General features: G+C 34.6%; 2 protein-coding genes across 2 annotated transcripts in view; one reads left to right on the top strand and one right to left on the bottom strand.

Moving 5' to 3' along the window:
- szt2 (SZT2 subunit of KICSTOR complex) overlaps positions 1-14,150 on the bottom strand; it is a 110,674-nt gene extending 96,524 nt beyond the window's left edge. Inside the window, 16 exon segments of the mRNA XM_051111345.1 lie at positions 57-293; positions 1,244-1,449; positions 1,565-1,679; positions 2,511-2,663; positions 2,858-3,003; positions 3,664-3,793; positions 3,879-4,110; positions 4,648-4,818; positions 7,390-7,600; positions 9,010-9,116; positions 9,296-9,455; positions 10,611-10,733; positions 10,826-10,996; positions 11,077-11,250; positions 12,706-12,831; positions 14,003-14,150. Coding sequence (XP_050967302.1) covers positions 57-293; positions 1,244-1,449; positions 1,565-1,679; positions 2,511-2,663; positions 2,858-3,003; positions 3,664-3,793; positions 3,879-4,110; positions 4,648-4,818; positions 7,390-7,600; positions 9,010-9,116; positions 9,296-9,455; positions 10,611-10,733; positions 10,826-10,996; positions 11,077-11,250; positions 12,706-12,831; positions 14,003-14,026 — 2,486 coding nt within the window. The 5' untranslated portion in view covers positions 14,027-14,150.
- Positions 14,151-14,473: 323 nt separating this feature from the next.
- med8 (mediator complex subunit 8) lies at positions 14,474-16,747 on the top strand. Its single transcript, XM_051111622.1, has 7 exons — positions 14,474-14,592; positions 14,853-14,974; positions 15,055-15,199; positions 15,302-15,442; positions 16,084-16,171; positions 16,258-16,494; positions 16,578-16,747. The coding sequence occupies exons 1-7, from the start codon at positions 14,587-14,589 to the stop codon at positions 16,640-16,642; spliced, it is 804 nt and encodes a 267-aa protein (XP_050967579.1). The 5' UTR covers positions 14,474-14,586; the 3' UTR covers positions 16,643-16,747.
- The last annotated feature ends 2,430 nt before the right edge of the window (positions 16,748-19,177 follow it).

The raw sequence follows: 19,177 nt of genomic DNA, 5'->3' as shown, positions 1-19,177 counted from the left end.
ATTATCTGAAGTGACTTAGCACAGGTCAGAGTTTCCCAAGGATGTTTTAGACTCACTCAGAGAGCATAGAGAGGACATGAGCGACTGCGTGCAGCGATACGGCGGTTCCCGGGCCGTTCTGTACGGCCCAAACCCAGCGCTGGTGCAGGAAGTAGCGGGACAGTGACGCCATGGTGGAGGACGCCGTCCTGCTGGCAGCCATGCTGAGAGGGGCGCCCATGATGGGTGGCTGAGCGAACGGTTCCATGTTTAAGATGAAAGGGGTACGGAAATCCGATGGAAGTTTCTCGTACCTGCAGGAGGACGTCAGAGCAAGATAACGGGCACAGATTCACTAAATCATAATCAAACCTCGGAGTTACAGGAGAACTAATTGAAGGAGTTATTTTTAACTAAAACTATTTAAAAAAGTAATAATGAAAATGAATATAAAATTAACAAATAATAACAAAACATGACAAAAGCACAAATAATTACAAAATTAAACAAAAATTAAAACGGAAAATTAAATAAAATAATTATGAACGTTAATGTGAAATTATTAAAAAAATAAAAAGAATTAAATTTGAAAAATGTAAAAAAAAAAAAATTTCAAAAAATGAGAATTCAAATTGTTGGCAACTATCAGAAATAAAATATAGTGAAGCTGAGGTACTAAAAATCACTAAAACTGAAGCAAAAATGATGCTAAATAGAAATATATCTAAAAAAAGACATAAGCACAAATAATTACAAAATTACACTAAAATAAAAAAATACAACAATTACTAAAACTTTAACTAAAATGAAAACAGAAAATATTTTTAAAAATCAAAACACGAATGAATATTAAATTAGTATATAAATAATAATAAAAAACACTTAAAGTCTACATTTATACAGTGTTTGTAAATCTTTGTCATTTTGGAAAGTGACATTTCAAAATAAAGCATGATATTAAACAAACAAACAAAAAAAACATTAATCTTTGGAATTTAAATCCAGTTTATCTATCAGAAAATTATCATGAAAAGTGTAGTTTAAATCTACAAGACTTACAGATGTTTAAATCTAAATAAAACACAAAATATAACAAGAAAAGGGCTTGGTATCAGCCAAAAATGAAAGCTGTTATCAATTTTACATTTTTTTATATTTTTAAGTGAAATATTGACTCTTGACTGTAGGCCTGTCAAAACTTCATGGTGTTAAAATCAGTTAACAGTAATGAGATCTATTACTGTTTTATGTTCATGTCACTGACCTGATCAGTAGTTTTTCGAGAGGTTTGTTGAGCACCACCACACACGGCCGGTCAGACAGCGCAGATTTGGCCGCAGGAAGAGGCGGGGACTTGGAGGGCGACGCGTTACCCAGAATCTTCCGTTTGGTCTTTGGCGTTGCCTCCTTATTCTGGACTCGATGAGGGAACCGCAGCCGTAGAATCTGCTCTCGAAGTTCATCCACAATCTACAGAGTGTGAAACAATCATTCTCTTATGTGACTCCTTACAGTGCTGCTGTTTTGAAAACAGCTTTCACAGCAATCAAATGAACTGAACTCTAGTGTGAAATCGCCGCCTCACCTTGTTCCTGGTGTGTGCCAGAGTTCCTATCGGGAAGCCCAATCGCAGCACCATGCAGGGAGCTTTAGAGATCAGACGCACCAGATAGAAAGAGACGGGTGGCGACTCAGAGGCACTGTGGGAATAATGCTTGTTAAAACATCGCTAACAGTTCTGTAAATCTTGCAAAAGAACTGTGCAAGAAACAGTTCTATTTTAGTATAACCAATCATACGATTACTATATATTTTTCATTTTAATTTTAATGAAAGTTATGGTAATTTTGTTGTGTTTTTGCCTTTTTTGAGTAGATTTTTTTATATACGTCTACATACATTTTTATTTCAGTTTTAGTTTGAGTTATTCATCAAGGTAAACTCAAATTTAAAATTAAACTAAACATTGATTTTATTTCAGGTAATGAATTTATTTATTTATTTTATGTTTCACCTTTAGTTTAACATTACATTCATTACCACCAAAAAGTATTTGGACACTTGTGTCACACAGTGATTTTACTGTTAATTAAAACTATTAAAAAAAAAAAGGTTTGGTAACTGAAAAAAGGCTAAAATAAAATAAGACACAAATATTACATTAAAAAAATTAGAAATGGTGTTAATTTGGCTAGTAACTAAAATAAATGTTGAAGTGGAAGTATAAAATTACTAAAACTAAAGCCAAAGTAAAAATTAATTAAAGCTGTATGGAAATATTTTTAAAAATGACAAATGCATTTAACAAGTATATATAAATGATAAATAAAATATAAAAAATAAAAATATAAGGGAGAAATAAACATAAAAGCTCATTCAAAATATTAATAAATAATTTAACACTATAAATAATACCAAAACAACACTGGTCACCTACAAAAGTCTGAATGTGGGAAAAATGTCTTAATCTACCATTGGAATAATGCTTGTTAAACTGCTCTGTAAATGTGGCAAATGAACTGCACATGCACCTGTAAATAAGTTTGATGTATGAGTATCCCTCCACCAGGACAAAACTGCTCCAGTCCCTCAGCAGAGAGGTGAGCGCAGAGTGGGAGATCCGACACTGAACGGTACTGAATCGACCGTTACTGCCAGCATTGTGCACATGCTTTGGGACCGGGCTGAAAGAGAGACGCAAAGCAAAACAGAGTCAAGAAAACAGTTTACTGCCACTGGGATTTAATAAACACTGACATTTTATATGGAGAAGTTTCTCCAAATCTTGTTTCTCTTATATCATTCCAACTCAAATTAAAATTTCCCAACACTAGCAGGCTATATTGACTGCTGACCAATCCAGGCTGTGTTTACTCACATGTCATGCTCCAGAATGATAGCGATGCGATGCATGTGCAGCCAGCGCTGCCAGAAGTTGGCGTCCATGGACAGGATGGGCTTCCAGTAGGAGGCAAACTGCGATTGACTGGAATCTTTAGAGCCACTGTGCTGGAGGGAGAGGACCTGATGGAGAGCAGGATTCTGGTTAGCATGTTAATGTCACCAAAACACAACAAAAACATAAGACGCTTGAGACGTGGGATGCTTTTATCCACAGGATTCACTACAGTTCAAAAGTTTGGGTTTGGTATGATTTGTAAATGTTTTGTAAATGTTTTGAAAGAAGTGTCTTCTGCTCACCAAGGCTACATTTATTTGATTAAAAATACAGTAAAAATAGTAATATTCTAAAATATTATTACAGTTTAAAATAACTGTATTCTATGTGTGTATATTGTAAAATAGAATTTATTCCTGTGATGAAAAGCCGCATTTTCAGCATCATTACTCTAGTCTACAGTGTCACATGATCCTTTAGAAATCATTCTAATATGCTGATTTGCTGCTCAATAAACATTTCTGATTTATTATCAATGCTGAAAACAGTTAGCTGCTTCATGTATTTTGTGGAAACTCATCATTTTTTAGGATTCTTTGATAAACAGAAAGTTCAAACCATCAGCATTTAACAGCAAAAAATATTTTTGTAACATTATAAATGTCTTTACCGTCACTTTAGATTAATTTAATACAAATTGCTGAATAAAATATTCATTTCTTTCAGAAAAACAAATCTTACCAACCCTAAACTTTTACACTTTTTAGTTTTGCACTAACACTCACCGGTGTGGTGGATCCAGGTGGGATGTAAAACAGAGGAACCCCATTTTTCGTGCTTTCGGGGATGGTGTAGTGTTCTGGGATGGAATTAAAGGACTGCAGGTGCACCAACATCTGGTCTGTTTGATTTATGCTGTTGAGGAGAAACGATAAACAGCATTACTTTACATCATCAAACTAAAATAGCTCAAGATGACTGAAAACGACAGAAATCTGACCTCTGCAGAGTGTTCCAGAAGCGGCGGATGACAGACGTCCGGTAGGGGCTTGTGATTGGTTTCCGCATGGTGCAGCTGATGTCATGGAGGATGTCGTAGCTGCCCTCAATGGTCACTTCCACCCAGGTGGTGCGTTTGACTGGATTCAGGGGCCAGGATGCCACGGCAAGGTACTCGATGCGCATGTTATGCTTCCAGAGGAGCACTAGCTTCACCTCCAGCTGACTTCCTCCTTATAAAAAGACAGATTAGATGATTATTTTGAAAGCGAAGACCATGTTATTTATATTTGATCATTATAGAAGCATATGTGACCCTGGACCACAAAACCAGTCTTAAGTCGCTGGGGTATATTTGTAGCAACAGCCAAAAATACATTGTATGGGTCAAAATTATTGATTTTTCTTTTATGGCAAAAATCATTAGGATATTAAGTAAAGATCATGTTCCATGAAGATATTTTGTAAAATTCTTACTGTAAATATATGAGAACTTAATTTTTGATTAGTAATATACATTGTTAAGAACTTTATTTGGACAACTTTAAAGGCGATTTTCTCAATATTTTGATTTGTTTACACCCTCAGATTCCAGGTTTTCAAATAGTTGTATCTCGACCAAATATTGTCCTATCCTAACAAACCATACATCAATGGAAAGTTTATTTATTCAGCTTTTCAGACGATGTATTAATCTCAATTTTGAAAAATTGACCCTTATGACTGGTTTTGTGATCCAGGGTCACATATGTGAACACCTTATAAAGTACCTTTAGTGATGTTAATCTCTCGGATGGTGTATCCCTCTCTCAGTCTGATGGACAGGACACTGATCAAGTCAGCGTGCACTTCCTTCTCTGTGTGTTTCTTCCTGCGCATCACTAAAGCGGGGTTTCCACTGGCCGACACCAGGTGTTCATTAAAAAGCTTGTGCTGGGAGACTAGAAACACACAGACGACACACATCAGCCATTACAGTGCTGTGTGCATTGCATTACGCAAAGATAAATCCTAATAATAATGAAAACAAATTCATTTAAATTTATATATGGCCACACTTTATTTTAAGGACCAATTCTCAGTATTAACTACAACTTTTGCGTCAATAAACTCCTAATTTGCTGCTTATTAATAGTTAGTCAGGTAAGGAAGCTATTAAGGATTAAGGAATCTAGGAACCTTATACAGAATAAGGCATTAATATGTGCTTTGTAAGTACTAATAGCCAATATGCTAGTAGGGCTGTCGCGATTCGTCAATTCTAGTCGACTATTAGATTTTTAAAAATCCCCGATTTAATTTTGCCCGCGTCAATTAACCGCCAAAATACCGGAAGTGGCGCATTTCACAAACGAGAATCCATTAAACGCATTATTAGACTGTTTTCCAAGGCTGCATGATATGTATAAAAATCATAATTAAGCATAACTGTGAATTCACAAACACTGTTCAGTTAATTAAATGTATGCAATGCAGGTTTAATTTATGTGCTTTATTTACATGCGCGAAGGTTATGTATGTGAGTGTCAGATCGGCTCGTTTCTCACAGTAAATGCTGCTACACAAACTGTTATCATTTACATGTGAGGAGCATCTCAAACTCCATCTCTGCATGTTGCTGTAAGTTTGGGTTTATTATAACGTTAATCTGGGAATGCAATGTGTGCCATTTCATCAGATTTGTAAAGTAAACCATTTATAAACCTACGCAAACTCAGAAAAACCAATATCAATATGCTAACTGTTCATCGCGATTTCAAAATAAAAGCTCAAACCCTCACTCTTTTACACGTTTTGATGTCCACATATTCATTACATTACAGTGGCTATAGCATTTCTGTCGTAAACAAATGGCCACATATTAAAGATTAAGTGGACATTTGAATTAAATAATGTTTAATCAATATTAGATCACGCAGTAAAGTGTAAAAACAAACAGGCCTTTCCTGTAATGTGTAATGTACATTAGCACTGTTGTTTATAATAAATTATGTATTTTTAACAGTTTTGTTCAATAAAATGATTTCTTGCTTTTGGTACTTTATCAAACGAATTAGTTTAATTTTAAAGGCTACTGTTCACTTACATCTATTTTTATTACCACAAAAAATGTATAGTAAGTTTAGGGCCCTATTGAAATCAGTTTTATTTCCAAATTCAGTTTTTTTTCCATTTAAATTTTTTCTTTACTTTGTTTTAATGGTTAAAATAAATTTTATGAATCAAAAAGCCTGTCTAATTAATTTAAGTTTTATTTTTACCAAATTCTGTGGGTGTGTGTGTATGTGTGTTTTAATGGTTCCAATTAATTGATTTTAATTTTTTTTTTAAATGAATGTATTATTTATATGTTTTTTTTTTTTAAATGAATGTATTATTTATATCTTTTTTTGTTTGTTTGTTTGTTTTTTAGAAATACTATGTATTTACATTTTTCTCCTAAATAAATTTGTTGACTTTTTTTGTGGAAAATTAATCGTTTAGATTAATCTATAAATTAGTCAATAGATTAATTGATATAAAAATAGTCGTTAGTGGCACCCCTATATGCTAGTAATAAATAGTGAGAAATGTTACTACATACAGAAATTCTGCACACTAGGCAATCAAATCCTAGCTGTATGCAGATTTTTTTTTAAAAGTGAAAGTAAAATCAGTTGTGGTTCCCTGCAGTCAGATGCTTCATTTCACAAACGATTTAGCAACTTTTATGAAAATCATATGACATCTGAAATAACTTTTGACCAAACCTCATGAGCAATTATGAAATTGCTTTCGATGTGACATGAATTTAGCTCGACTATGAGGCAGAACTGAAAGTGCACAATCAGGACTGATATGAGCGCTGAGAGCTCTGCTATTGATTTCTTTGCAGTCTAATAATGTGTGGTGAATTAACAAAGAGTGTTAAGTGAACAGTGCAGAAATATTCAAGGACTCAAACATCTCTGAATGCTTTCCATCCTTCTGTGTGGATCTCACATCTCATGTTTGCCTAATAAAACAACAACTGCGTAATCCCTGTTTTAGACATTTTAGACAATCTACATTGGTTCTAAGTAAAGTACTTGGACAATTAAATCACACTCTGTTACTGTTAAAAATATTTTTGGTGATTTAAAAATAGCTAAAATAAATAAATAAATAAATATCAGATGAAAATGAAATTAGAAAGTTGGGGTATTAAAATTACTAAAACTAAAACTGAAATAAAAATCTATATGAATTAAAAATGTAAAATAAATAATAAAAATGCCAAAAGCACTAAATATATAAAAACATTTTAAAAAATTGTTAGTAGATGTGGAATATGTCTGTGGATAATTTGATTCTCTACACCTGTGTTTTTGTTTTGTTTTTTTTGTTTTTTTGCTAGAGCACCTGTATGATTCAAACACACTAGGATTTCAAAAATGATAAATAAAAGTGATGCTAGTGAAAAAAGAAGATCCTGTGGCATATAGATTTGATCTTCAGATATTTTTAGGTGTGACTTTTTGAGTTGAGCTTACAGCAGTAGTATTCTGGGTTCATGGACTCGCCGGTCCTCAGGAAGGAGTACGTGAGGAAGGCGCGATGGTAAGCGTTCATCTCGTCGCCTGTAGAGTCGGACTCAGGACACATGGACAGGTAGGAGCCAAAGGTTGCCATGGAGATGAACTTCATCAGCTCCACATTGGGGATGTAGCCAAAACTACAGTCGTAGGAGTAAGCACCGCCCACCTGAGAGAAACACATTCACAAACACAACACCTCAAACCTGTTACACAGTAGAACAAATATACTGCATTTACAATTTAAAAATTTAAGGTCAGTCATTTTTTTTTTTTAAAAATTAACACTTTCATTCAGCACTGACACATTAAATTGACCGTAAAGTGACAATAAAGACATTTACAATGTCACAAAGGATTTCTATTTCCAATTAAATACTGCTCTTTATAACTTTCTGTTCATCAAGAATCCTGAAAACTAAAACGTATCATGTCTCCACATACTAAACAGCACAACTGTTTTCAGCATCAATAGTAATGCTTAGTATCAGTGTTGGGGAAAGTTACTTTTAAAAGTAATGCATTACAATATTGCATTACTCCATTAAAAAGTAACTAATTGTGTTACTTAGTTACTTTTTATGAAAAATAATGCATTAGGTTACTTCTTTCATCTAAAAAAATAAAAAAAACACTTGCTTATTTGTTTTTTAATAACACAAAAACTGTTTTGTGTTACATTTTTGGCAACTGTAAAGGCCCTTTCACAACAAAAGTGAAATGAATAAGCCTCAGACTGAAAAAAAATGTCTCTGGAAGACTTAAGGTCCAACATTCTAGTTTGCGTTTTCATATTCGTCAAAATTCGTTGAGCGTCAAGGTGTCAAAACACCAAAACGATTAGAAATTTTTTATGATGGACAAAAGGCAGTGTGTAAACATGACTGACACAACGTGAGGTCGTATTTATTTTTTAGTAAGTAACTGGCATTACTTATTTGAAAAAGTTTCTTGTAAATTTAAAAGTAGTGCATTACTTTACTAGTTACTTGAAAAAGTAATCTGATTACATAACTCGCATTACTTGTAATGCGTTACCACCGACACTGCTTAGTATGATAGTAATGCTTCTAGCAATGGCTGCTGAAAATTCAGGTTGCATCACAGGAATAAAAATGATTTCTTTCACAAAAATATTACTAACCCCAAACTTTTAAACAGCGGTATATGGTAGACAGAGTAAAATTATTATGCAAAATGTAATAACAACACATGAACTGGTGTCTTTTATCATATTGCTGTTGCTCCCATTTTATAAAATCAATATCACTACCACCGACACTGCTTAGTATGATAGTAATGCTTCTAGCAATGGCTGCTGAAAATTCAGGTTGCATCACAGGAATAAACTGCATTTTAAAATATATTCAAAAAGAAAACTGTTATTTCAAATTGTAAAAATATTTCTGTTTTTACTGTATTTTTAGTTCAAATAAATGCAGCCTTTTTATTTACCTTATATACCTTTTTAAAAACACATTTAAAAATTGTACCAACCCCAATTTTTTTTAACAGTAACGTAAATAGTAATGTTTATACCGTCATGTCATACTGTCATATTTGTAATGTAAAATGCACCTGAACAAAAGAACAGGCGATGGTTCCACTTCTCAGCTGGTTCAGTAGAGTTTCACACACAGCTACATCAGGAACGCTCGTCACTCCATCTGTGATGATTATTATACCTACAGGACAACACAAAAGACACAAGCACTTTATTCACAACTATTTATGCATTCATTAGAATGCCAACTTGAACAGGAAGAGCCAACATGACTGACATGTAAAGCGACCAACCACAGTTTTATTCCTAAATGCTTTTTACTGGATTTCAACATTTGGTGGGACGTATGGAAACACTTACCAGCACCAGAGTTTGGCGGCAGGAGTTGCAGTGCCAGAATCCCCTGCCTCACCATACTGACCAGTCCCACATCTGCTGTCACCATGGAAACCCCTGGCTTCCTCTGAGACGGTTCCTCCACAGCATCATTGGAGAAGGACTGATAGACAGATCCACTAAACTGAAGAGCAAACAAAGATACAAACATGTTTTCTAATGTAGCATTTCAAGTTCAAAACTTTCTTTAATGTTTTTGAAAGAAGTCTCTTCTGCTCTCCAAGGCTGCATTTATTTGATCAGTAAAAACAGTAATATTATAAAATATTATTACAATTTAGAACAGCTGTTTTCTATTTAAATGTTTAAAAATATCATTTACTCCTGCAATATAAACCTGAATTTTTAGCATCATTACCCCAGTCTTCAGTGTCACATGATCTTTCAGAAATCATTCTAAGATGCTGATTTGCTGCTCAAGAATGTCTAAAACAGTTGTGCTGCTCCATATTTATGTGGAAACGGTGTAATGCAGTGCATTACATGGATTTTACCATGGTTTATAAGCTATATGTGACCTTGGACCACAAAACCAGTCATAAGTAGCACAGGTATATTTGCAGCAATACAAAAATACATTGTATGGGTCAAAATGATAGATTTTCCTTTTATGCCAAAAATCATTAGGATCCATCAAGTAAAGATCATGTTTCATGAAAATATTTTATAAATTCCTACCATAAATATATCAAATATTAATTTTTGATTTGTGATATGCATTGCTAAGTGCTTCATTTGGACAACTTTAAATGTGATTTTCTCAATATTTTGACTTTTTTGCACCCTCAGATTCCAGATTTTTAAGTAGTTGTATCTCAGCCAAATATTGTCCTATCCTAACAAACCATAAATAAATCGAAAGCTTTTTTTATTCAGCTTTCATATGATAAATATTAATCTCAATTAAAACTGACCCTTATGACTGGTTTTGTGGTCCCAGGTCACATATTTAAATTTATACCAATAAATATCCTTTAAAGGGATAGTAAACAACCCCAAAAATTTAAATTCTATCATCATTTACTCACTTTCAAGTTGCTTCAAACCTATATGAATTACTTTCTTCTTTTATTCTTCAAAACACCATCTTTAGTGCTTAAAAGAAGAAACTCATACAGGTTTGGAACAAATGGAGGGTGATTAAATGATGCCAAAATGTTCACAATTAGGTGAACCATCCCTTTAATTTAAGTAAAATTGCTGTACTGCACTGCAATGTGGCTTATTTCTGCGTATTGATTTACTGTCAGTATGAAAATCACAAGTGTGCTGCTCTTGCCTGATTGTGCTGCTGCTGTAGGACATCAGCGATGCTGCTCTCTACGGCTCTCAGCTGCTGATAGATCTGATGCAAGAACTGCTCCAAATCCATACAATCCAGCTGACAGCCCTGAACCAACACCTGACAGGCAGAATCATGGGATATAACTGATCAGAACAAAAAAAACCCAACTAATGCGCAGTTATAGATTCACAAACACCTGAGATTCACACCTGATGAGAACTAAGGCCAATGATGGAGGAATACGCCAGAATAGTGATGAAGATCTCTGGCTGGAACACGTGGGTGGTTCCTGGGACTTTAAAGGGTTTCGCCAGACCAATCAAGCACCGAGACAGAGCATGGAAGACTTCATCAAAGATCATCTCTCCTGTGCTGTCATCCTAAAGACAAAACACTGAGTCACTTTCACTGAAAACAACACCTTCTTAAGTGACTGAATGTAATGATGATGGTGTCGTACCACGATCCCGGTGGACGGGCTCAGGTCCAGCTCGATGATAAAGCGGTACCTGCGTGCCAGGAAGGTCACGCGCGTGGAGGGAACCAGCAGACACGGGCAGGACGAGGAAGGAGAATCGGGCTGCCATCCTTTTGGGAGGACACTCAAAACATCCAGCTCATTATCTGACTTCAGCTGATGGACACACACACAGATTTTCACAGGATATGATGGGATACAATGTCATGTGGTTTATGAAGAATTCATCTGATCTGGGTGATGTGATTCAGCACAAAAATTGAACAACAAAAATTCTACTGTTCCAATATGGGCCTTCAAGGTAAAGAAGGAAGGCCTGTGACATGCAGGGAAAGATAAATATTTTAAAAGGTAATATATTAAAGTAAGATTAACCGGCTGATATTTGGCCATTTTGTGGTTATTGCACCAACTCACAGCCATTTCTGCCTGGACATTTAACAGGAGTGGAATTATGAGTATTATTACGAGTAAATACTGTGCAAAATAAGCATTGATTTTAATGACTTTGTCCAATCTTATTTGCTATCATTACCACTCAAAAGGTCAGTAAGATTTTTTAAAAAAGCAAGGTTGCATTAAATCGATCAAAAATGACAGAAAAAAACACTTATAATGTCACAAAAGATTTATATTTCAAATAAATGTTGTGTGAAAAACTCAAAGGGTTTTAAACGGTAAGATTTTTAATGTATTTTTTTTTTAAGAAGTCTCTCCTGCTCACCATGCCTGCATATTTGAAACAAAGTACAGCAAAATTTTTAAATATTTCTACTATTTAAAATAATTGTTTTCCATTTGAATATATTTTTAAATGTAATTTATTCCTGTGATTTCAAAGCAGATTTTTTTACTGATCATTACTCGAGTCACATGATCCTTCGGAAATCATTCTAATATTCTGATTTGCTATTCAAAAAAATATTTACTAATATTATGATGTTGAAAACAGCTGAGTAGAATTTTTTCAGGTTTCTTTAATGAAAAAATAGTTCAGAAGAACAGCATTTATATGAAACAGAAATCTTTTGTAACATTATAAATGTCTTTATTACCACTTTTGATCAATTTAAACCATCCTCATTTCTTTCCCATAAAAAAATTATACTGACTCCAAGCTTTTAAATGGTATCATGAATAATTTTACAAAATCTTTTTATTTCAGATAAATGCTGATTTTTGGATCTTTCTGTTTATCAAAGAATCCTGAAAAAAAGTACTCATCTGTTTTAAATATTGATAATAATAATAATAAATGTTTCTTGAACAGCAAATCAGCATATTAGAATGCTTTCTCAAAGATCATGTGACACTGAAGACTGGAGTAATGATGCTGAAAATGCAGCTTTGATCACAAGAATAAATTACATTTTAAAATATATTCAAATAGAAAACTGCTCATTTTAACTCTAAAAATATTTCACAATATTTCTGTATTTTTGATCAAATAAATACAGCCTTGGTGAACAGAAAAGACTTCTTTCAAAAACCTGCCAGCCCTAAACTTCTGAACCAATTAATTCAGTCATCTTTTTTTCTAGACACTCGCATTGAATCATTGCAAAACCCATTAGTCGATTACTAAATCAAACCGAACTCGGTCTCTCTCACCAGCTCAGACGGTGGACTGGGCCGAACGACCTGATTGAGACGGTTGAGGAACCAGGACAGACGCACGTTGCGTGATATCCTGTACTCCTCTTTCATCAGCAGGTACACCTGCTCAGCCTCCTCCACCTTCAGAAAGAAAAACACCATAAAACAGACAACAAACAGCATTTAACATCTGCAGGTCAATATAGAAGGAAATTACTGGCTAAAAAGCTTGTCTTTGGTTCTTGAAATGAGAAATAAGCTTCTTTTTAACAGATACAAAGACAGCAATAATCCTCATAATGTTGAATGGGTTATGCTGTTGTTATGTTCACCATCTAACCAGTACAAAGTCATGAAGATAATAAAAATAAAGGCCCATCTGCATGTTTATAAATACACTGACTAAAGAGAATATTGTATAAAAAAAAGGTACATTACAGAATAATTTAACATACAAATGCTAACTCTGTCTTTGTCTGCATTTTTCTTATTTAATACTGGCTAAGGGGGTGTTATCAAACATTTAGCATATTTCATTAAATTTTATTCCTATCTGGTCATGTTTACTACGGTTTTAATGGTAAACACGGTACTGTCTGAAAGTGTTGTTGAACTCTTTGTTATTATGAAGTGATTCATTTAAATGTATTAATTTAACGTAAATAGACAGCAACACCAACAGTGGTTTATATGGTTGAAAATATACTATCATACAAGCTAAAAATCCCCTCAAAAATCAATCCAAGTCAGCAAATTAAGAAAACAGTTAAAGACAATGATTTCATAAAGTGGTGACCAAATAAAGAATGAAAACAAACACAAAAAGGTCCTTATAGCTTGATTCCTGACAGGGTTAAATATGCATCCAGTGCTGAAAGACACTGCAGTGTTTATAACACAACCTGCATCCACTGTTGGACAATTTCAAAAAGTTGCAGCTAAATATTTAGTTAAAGAACAGAGTTAAGATGCAGTGTGTCCACAATTACTATCACTTAGATATGGAGTATATGAAGAGCATGTTGTTGTTGTTGTTGTGTAGTCTGAGGGAGGGGCTGCAAACACATGACAGAACTGCATTAAACTGATTTACTTCTAACCTCCGCCTTAAACCTCTCACAGATATGTCTTCTTTACTTAACAGGTTAGAAAAAAGCATTCGGTGCAAGAATAACAGAATAAAAGTCTCGCATTTTTCCTAAAACAAATGTTTTTCTCCTGTTCTGTTTATTTGCTGTTACTTAACCAGTAAACAATTCCGAAGGAACCGGATAAAACAAACAAAGCTGCTCCAAATAAGAGTTTAGTTTACCTCATTGTCCTGTCTGTCTGCCATGCCGTGCTTCTCATTACTGGCAGGTTGATTTTGACCGAGTTTTAGACGGTTTGTGTCAATATCTGTTAACTGCAGTTCATCTGACTGCAGCTGCTTCACTTCCCGTTCACGAATTCAAAATAAAAGCCCGCGTAGACGTTCATATGCGCATTAATTATTATAACAATATTTTAAATTTAAATCAAATGTATTAAAAGTTAGATTAAATACAGTTTGTAAAAGTCAAATTGCAAAATGTACCTAAAATGTAATTATTTGTATTAAATATGTATGTTTAGTTCCATGTGCAACGATGAATTTTGCTCCGTACTTCGTCTGATAAACTGAAAATATAAACATTTGAGATCTTAGTTTTCGTCTGAAAATTAAATTCGAAATTAAAATACAACACTGGTCTCAAAATGATTCTAAATATGTAGCGATGCTATTTACGTGTATATATTAGCTTACAAAAGGTAGGAACCGTTCTCTCATGCGCGTTTTGACGGACGGTCTCCATTTACTGAAGCAAGTGTTTGTTTACTTCCGTTTAATTGTGCCGTTCGGACAGTAGCTTTGAAATGCAGGTAAATTATTAAAAATGTCTACTTTATGTCTATTTTTGCTTCTGTTTCACGTTTTAAAAAACTCAATTACAATTAATGACGCAAACACGCATGTAGCTTGCTAAAATTAATTTTTTTTTTCGCTTGGTTTAGTTTGCGTATAGAATGCTATCATGCTAACTGTCGAGCTCTGCACTGCAGAAAACACGTAAAACATTTATTATTGTTTTATTATGCCATGTAAGAGCTGAAGGGTGATGTGTTTGTCTATATTTCGATAGCAGCGGGAGGAGAAGCAGCTGGAGGCGTCTCTGGAGTCTCTGCTTGCTCGTGTGGCTCATCTGAAAGGTTCCCTGCAGAGTTTCATCTTGAAACTGGAAAACGAGCATGACAGACTCACATGGTGAGTATGAAATGCAAATCTTTCCTGATAAACTCCACTGTAGATCTGTTACTATATTGACGCGGATGTTTTCAAATCAGGCCCTCGGTGTTGGATAATTTCGCCCTTCTGTCCGGGCAGCTGAACACCATCAACAAGGTGTTAAAAAACGAGAAGACCCCATCCTACAGGTCCCAGGTCATCATACCCCTGCTGCTGTCTCCTGATCGAGATGAAGAGCTGGTGGTGAGTGTATTCACCATTCAAGTCACTGTAGTTATGACAATGCAAATGGCTTTTTTTAAGGTGCAACCTTCACCGTTGTGTTACTTCTCCTAACAAACACAGAAACTAACAGAGCAGCGAGTGCCGGTGTTCAGCCATGAGATCGTGCCGGATCATCTCAGGACCAAACCAGACCCAGAGGTGGAGGAACAGGAGAAACATCTGAGCGCCGAAGCGGCCCGGATCGGACCTGAAGTAGCTCAGGTAAACAAACGCATGAGCCTTCTTGACCTGATTTAACACCTTAGCAACAATCTACCAAGGCCTAAATCTTTGTCTTTGGATGACATTCAGACTAAATAAATAAAAGCTTCTTTAATTCTCTTGCATAACCTTATGATTGTCGGCATTCAAAACAAACAGAGAACGTTAGGTGTATTTTTTTTTTTTTAATGAAATGACTCCATTAAATGTTTTTTCAATAATATTTATTCTTTAAAATGTTGTATTTTGAAGGGATTTCATGGTACTAGACAATAAATTAATCACAATTTATTTCTATATAATTTCTTTATGAAATACAAATATATTCTTTTTTTTAAATATTATTATACATAAATATTATCATTTTTTTTTTGCTTACAGGAATATCTGACTTAAGTTTATTCAATTTTGCCATTTAATTTAATCTGATTTGTAGATTATAGTCCATAAAAATATACTACAAGTATATTACAAGTGATTACAACTCATTACAAGTGCCACAAAAATCACCATTCCAATTAACATTTTTAAAACTTCAAAACAATGATCGAAAGCCACCCTTAAACTAAGCTTGAAACAGCTGTTGACATTTTAAATGTGATGTATATCTATTAAGGTTGGTTGTTGAATTCTCTTTTTAGAAACAGATCCAAACACTGAATAAACTTTGCACGAATCTTTTGGAAAAGCTGAATAATCCTCGTGATGACAGAGACTCTGAAACATCAGGTAGTTTATCCGTTGCTCCTGGTTTTCTACTTGCCTTTTTCTCCTGTGTGCGACGTCATTAATGTTGCATGGATGTTTCTATTCAGCTTTGAGACAAAACAAGCCATCCTTCAATCCCGCTGACACGAATGCTCTGGTGGCAGCGGTGGGGTTTGGAAAGGGACTCTCGAAATGCAGACCACCCGGATCCGTCCCTCCTGGTCACCCTGGACAGCCGATGATGTCAGCAGGTCCCACACTACAACAGGTCACGATCGCTGGAACCACGGGCCATCAGCCCGGCATGGGAGGACAAGTCACCCAACAGCAACCTGGTCAACCTGGTACCACATTTAATAACATTCACACACAAATTTGTACACAAAATCACTGTTTATCTTTAATTCTACACTTTCTGTTTTAACAGGTAAAATGCCCAGCAACATCAAGACTAACATCAAGTCTGCATCCATGCATCCTTACAACCGATGAGTTTCATTCATAAAATGCTGCATTTTGTGCTACAAAGTTTGTTATATAAAGCAAAGAAAGCTCATTTGTTTTGTGCATTTTCAATAAACTAATTTGTTGAAATCATGTGTTATCAAATTTCCTTTTATCACATTAGATTTCAGGATTTCAAAGAAATAAATTCAAATTTACTACTGAGAAACAGAAGAGACTGCAGTGAAATGAGCATTACTAGTTTAGTCACTAGGTGGCAATGTTGGCTTTTTTATAAATGTGTGTGTGTGTGAGGGCTAAGCACACTACCATTCTAATGTTTGGTGTTTTTTTTTTTGTTGTTGTTGTTTGTTTTAAAAAAGAATAATAAATACTTTTATTCATCAAGCTAGTTGAAATTGGTCAAAAGTGACAGTAAAGACATTTATAATGTTACAAAAGTTTCATATTTCAAATAAATGCTGTTCTTTTGAACTTTATTCATCAAAGAGTCATGAAAAATAAAATATATCACAGTTTCCACAAAAATATGACGACGTGCAACTTTGAACTTTGATGATAAAATCATCATATTAGAATGATTTCTAAAGGATCATCTGACACTGGAGACTGGAGTAATGATGCTGAAAATTCAGCTTTGATCACAGGAGTAAAATACATTTTAAAATATCAACAGTTCAATTTTGGATCTTTTTTTTCCAATGCATTTTTGAGTCACTCACACATTTACATAGAAGAAATTGACATAGAAAACACTTTTTCACAACTTTACTGTTTTACTGTATTTGTGATTAAATAAATGCAGCCATGGTGAGTAAAAGTGACTTCTTTCAAACAAAACAAATATTACTGGCCCCAGACATTTGAATGGTAGTGTATCTTCATACAAAAAAATAAAAAATTGTCAGTTCAAATGCTGATTTGGGAGATTTACAATTTCAACATTTAATGTTCCTTATTCAGGAGTAAAAGTGTTCTGATTTCTGTAAAGTAATTGCACTTTTGATGTTTTATTCCAGCTATCTTCATTTTACTGTTCATATGAATGATGCAGTGATCACAGCTGATGTTAAACATTCTGTTCATAGCTTCAATAACAACAAAATACTACATCTCCCATTGTAATTCCATGCTTTTTTTAAACACGTATCTTGTTTGTTTGTTTTTTTTTTGTTGTTGTTGTTTTTTTCTTCTTTTTTATGATGATGATCATGCACGTATTGTGTTGTTCCATAAACAAATAGAAATATATTTGCTTGATCATCACAGAGTTTAGGACCAGGCAAAAAGGCATTTTTCTTTTAACCCCACTGCAGCCCTTCACCCGTGACACGTGAACCTGACAGCAGCAGCAGCAGCAGCAGCGCTGATCCCACAACATCACACACCTTCAGTATCACCTCACATCGCGGGGGTGTTTAATGGTAAATCTGCAAGTGAAAATGAAAGTAGTTTGGGACCCTTTTGAGTTCTTTGAGCCAATTAGCACATCAGGAGCATCGGCGGGTGATACATGAACCTTCTCAGAGGATTCCTAAATTTAATCACATTCCTAGTTGCGCACATAAATCAGGTATAAAATTTCAGTTCCCTTTTGTGTTTTGTGGGTGTTAATGAATACATAAGAGGAAATAATTGCTGAGAATTAACTGATCTGACTTTCACACTTTTACCCACCAAGTGTGTGCAAATATTTACCATTAAACATAGAATGACTGTAATGAAAAATGTCAAAATACGGCAGTATATATTTTTTTAAAGACGACAGTCATGCTGGAACAAGTTTTGATATTTTCTCAGCCTAATATTTTTTACATAAAACCTTATTGTTCTGATTTACAGGTTTTATTGATCAAGACATACTGATCTTGAAATGTCATTCTTTTTGATCAAATGGACTTTGTGGCCAAAAACACAAGATAAACTGTTTGCATTGAGTGCAGTGGGGACCTGGATTGAAACCCCAGTTCATCCATATAAGTGTTTGTTTTAATGAGCTAATCAAAATGATGCTGCTGAATGTATAGCAGGAGTGAGAGGCAATTATCATGCATTTTATATAACTGGAATGGAGAGCAAGTCCCAGATGAGGAATATAGAAACAAGCGATATGCATTCACACACCTAGCAACCACTCAGAACACCCTAGCAACGAGTTACAGAAGCATTTGTATATGTATATACAACATATATTTTTATATCATAAAAATCTGACTTTTTCCGTGTTTAAGTGCAATAACTGGGTCCCCAATGCATCTACCAACTGAGAAGACATGAAAATGACAACCCAGTAACTTTATTTTGGTTAGCCTTTTCTGCAATCATGTGAAAAACAAGCTGCTCAGATTTCGCTCCTCCTGTGACACAGAAAGGGGATTGTTATTATAATATTACCACCCTCTTGTTACCACTGCTCATATAGAATATGTCATATATCAGACATTTATGGTTTAAAATGCATGATTTCAGCACAATAGACATGATAATCTAAACCAAACAGATGTATCTGAGGTACAAGCTGTAAAGGCACAGCCCTGTTCTGGAAAAGGGGACGGGGAGCAG

This window comes from Labeo rohita, chromosome 6, assembly GCF_022985175.1.
Source record: "Labeo rohita strain BAU-BD-2019 chromosome 6, IGBB_LRoh.1.0, whole genome shotgun sequence".
Classification (NCBI taxonomy): Eukaryota; Metazoa; Chordata; class Actinopteri; order Cypriniformes; family Cyprinidae; genus Labeo; species Labeo rohita.
Note: the sequence above shows the minus strand (reverse complement) of the source record. Positions and strands in the feature narration are given on the sequence as shown.

Excerpts from the sequence above, each read along its gene's own strand:
- med8 (XM_051111622.1), top strand. Across the intron at positions 14,975-15,054 it reads GAGCATGACAGACTCACATG|GCCCTCGGTGTTGGATAATT; the intron begins GTGAGTATGAAA and ends TTTTCAAATCAG. Across the intron at positions 16,172-16,257 it reads CAGAGACTCTGAAACATCAG|CTTTGAGACAAAACAAGCCA; the intron begins GTAGTTTATCCG and ends GTTTCTATTCAG.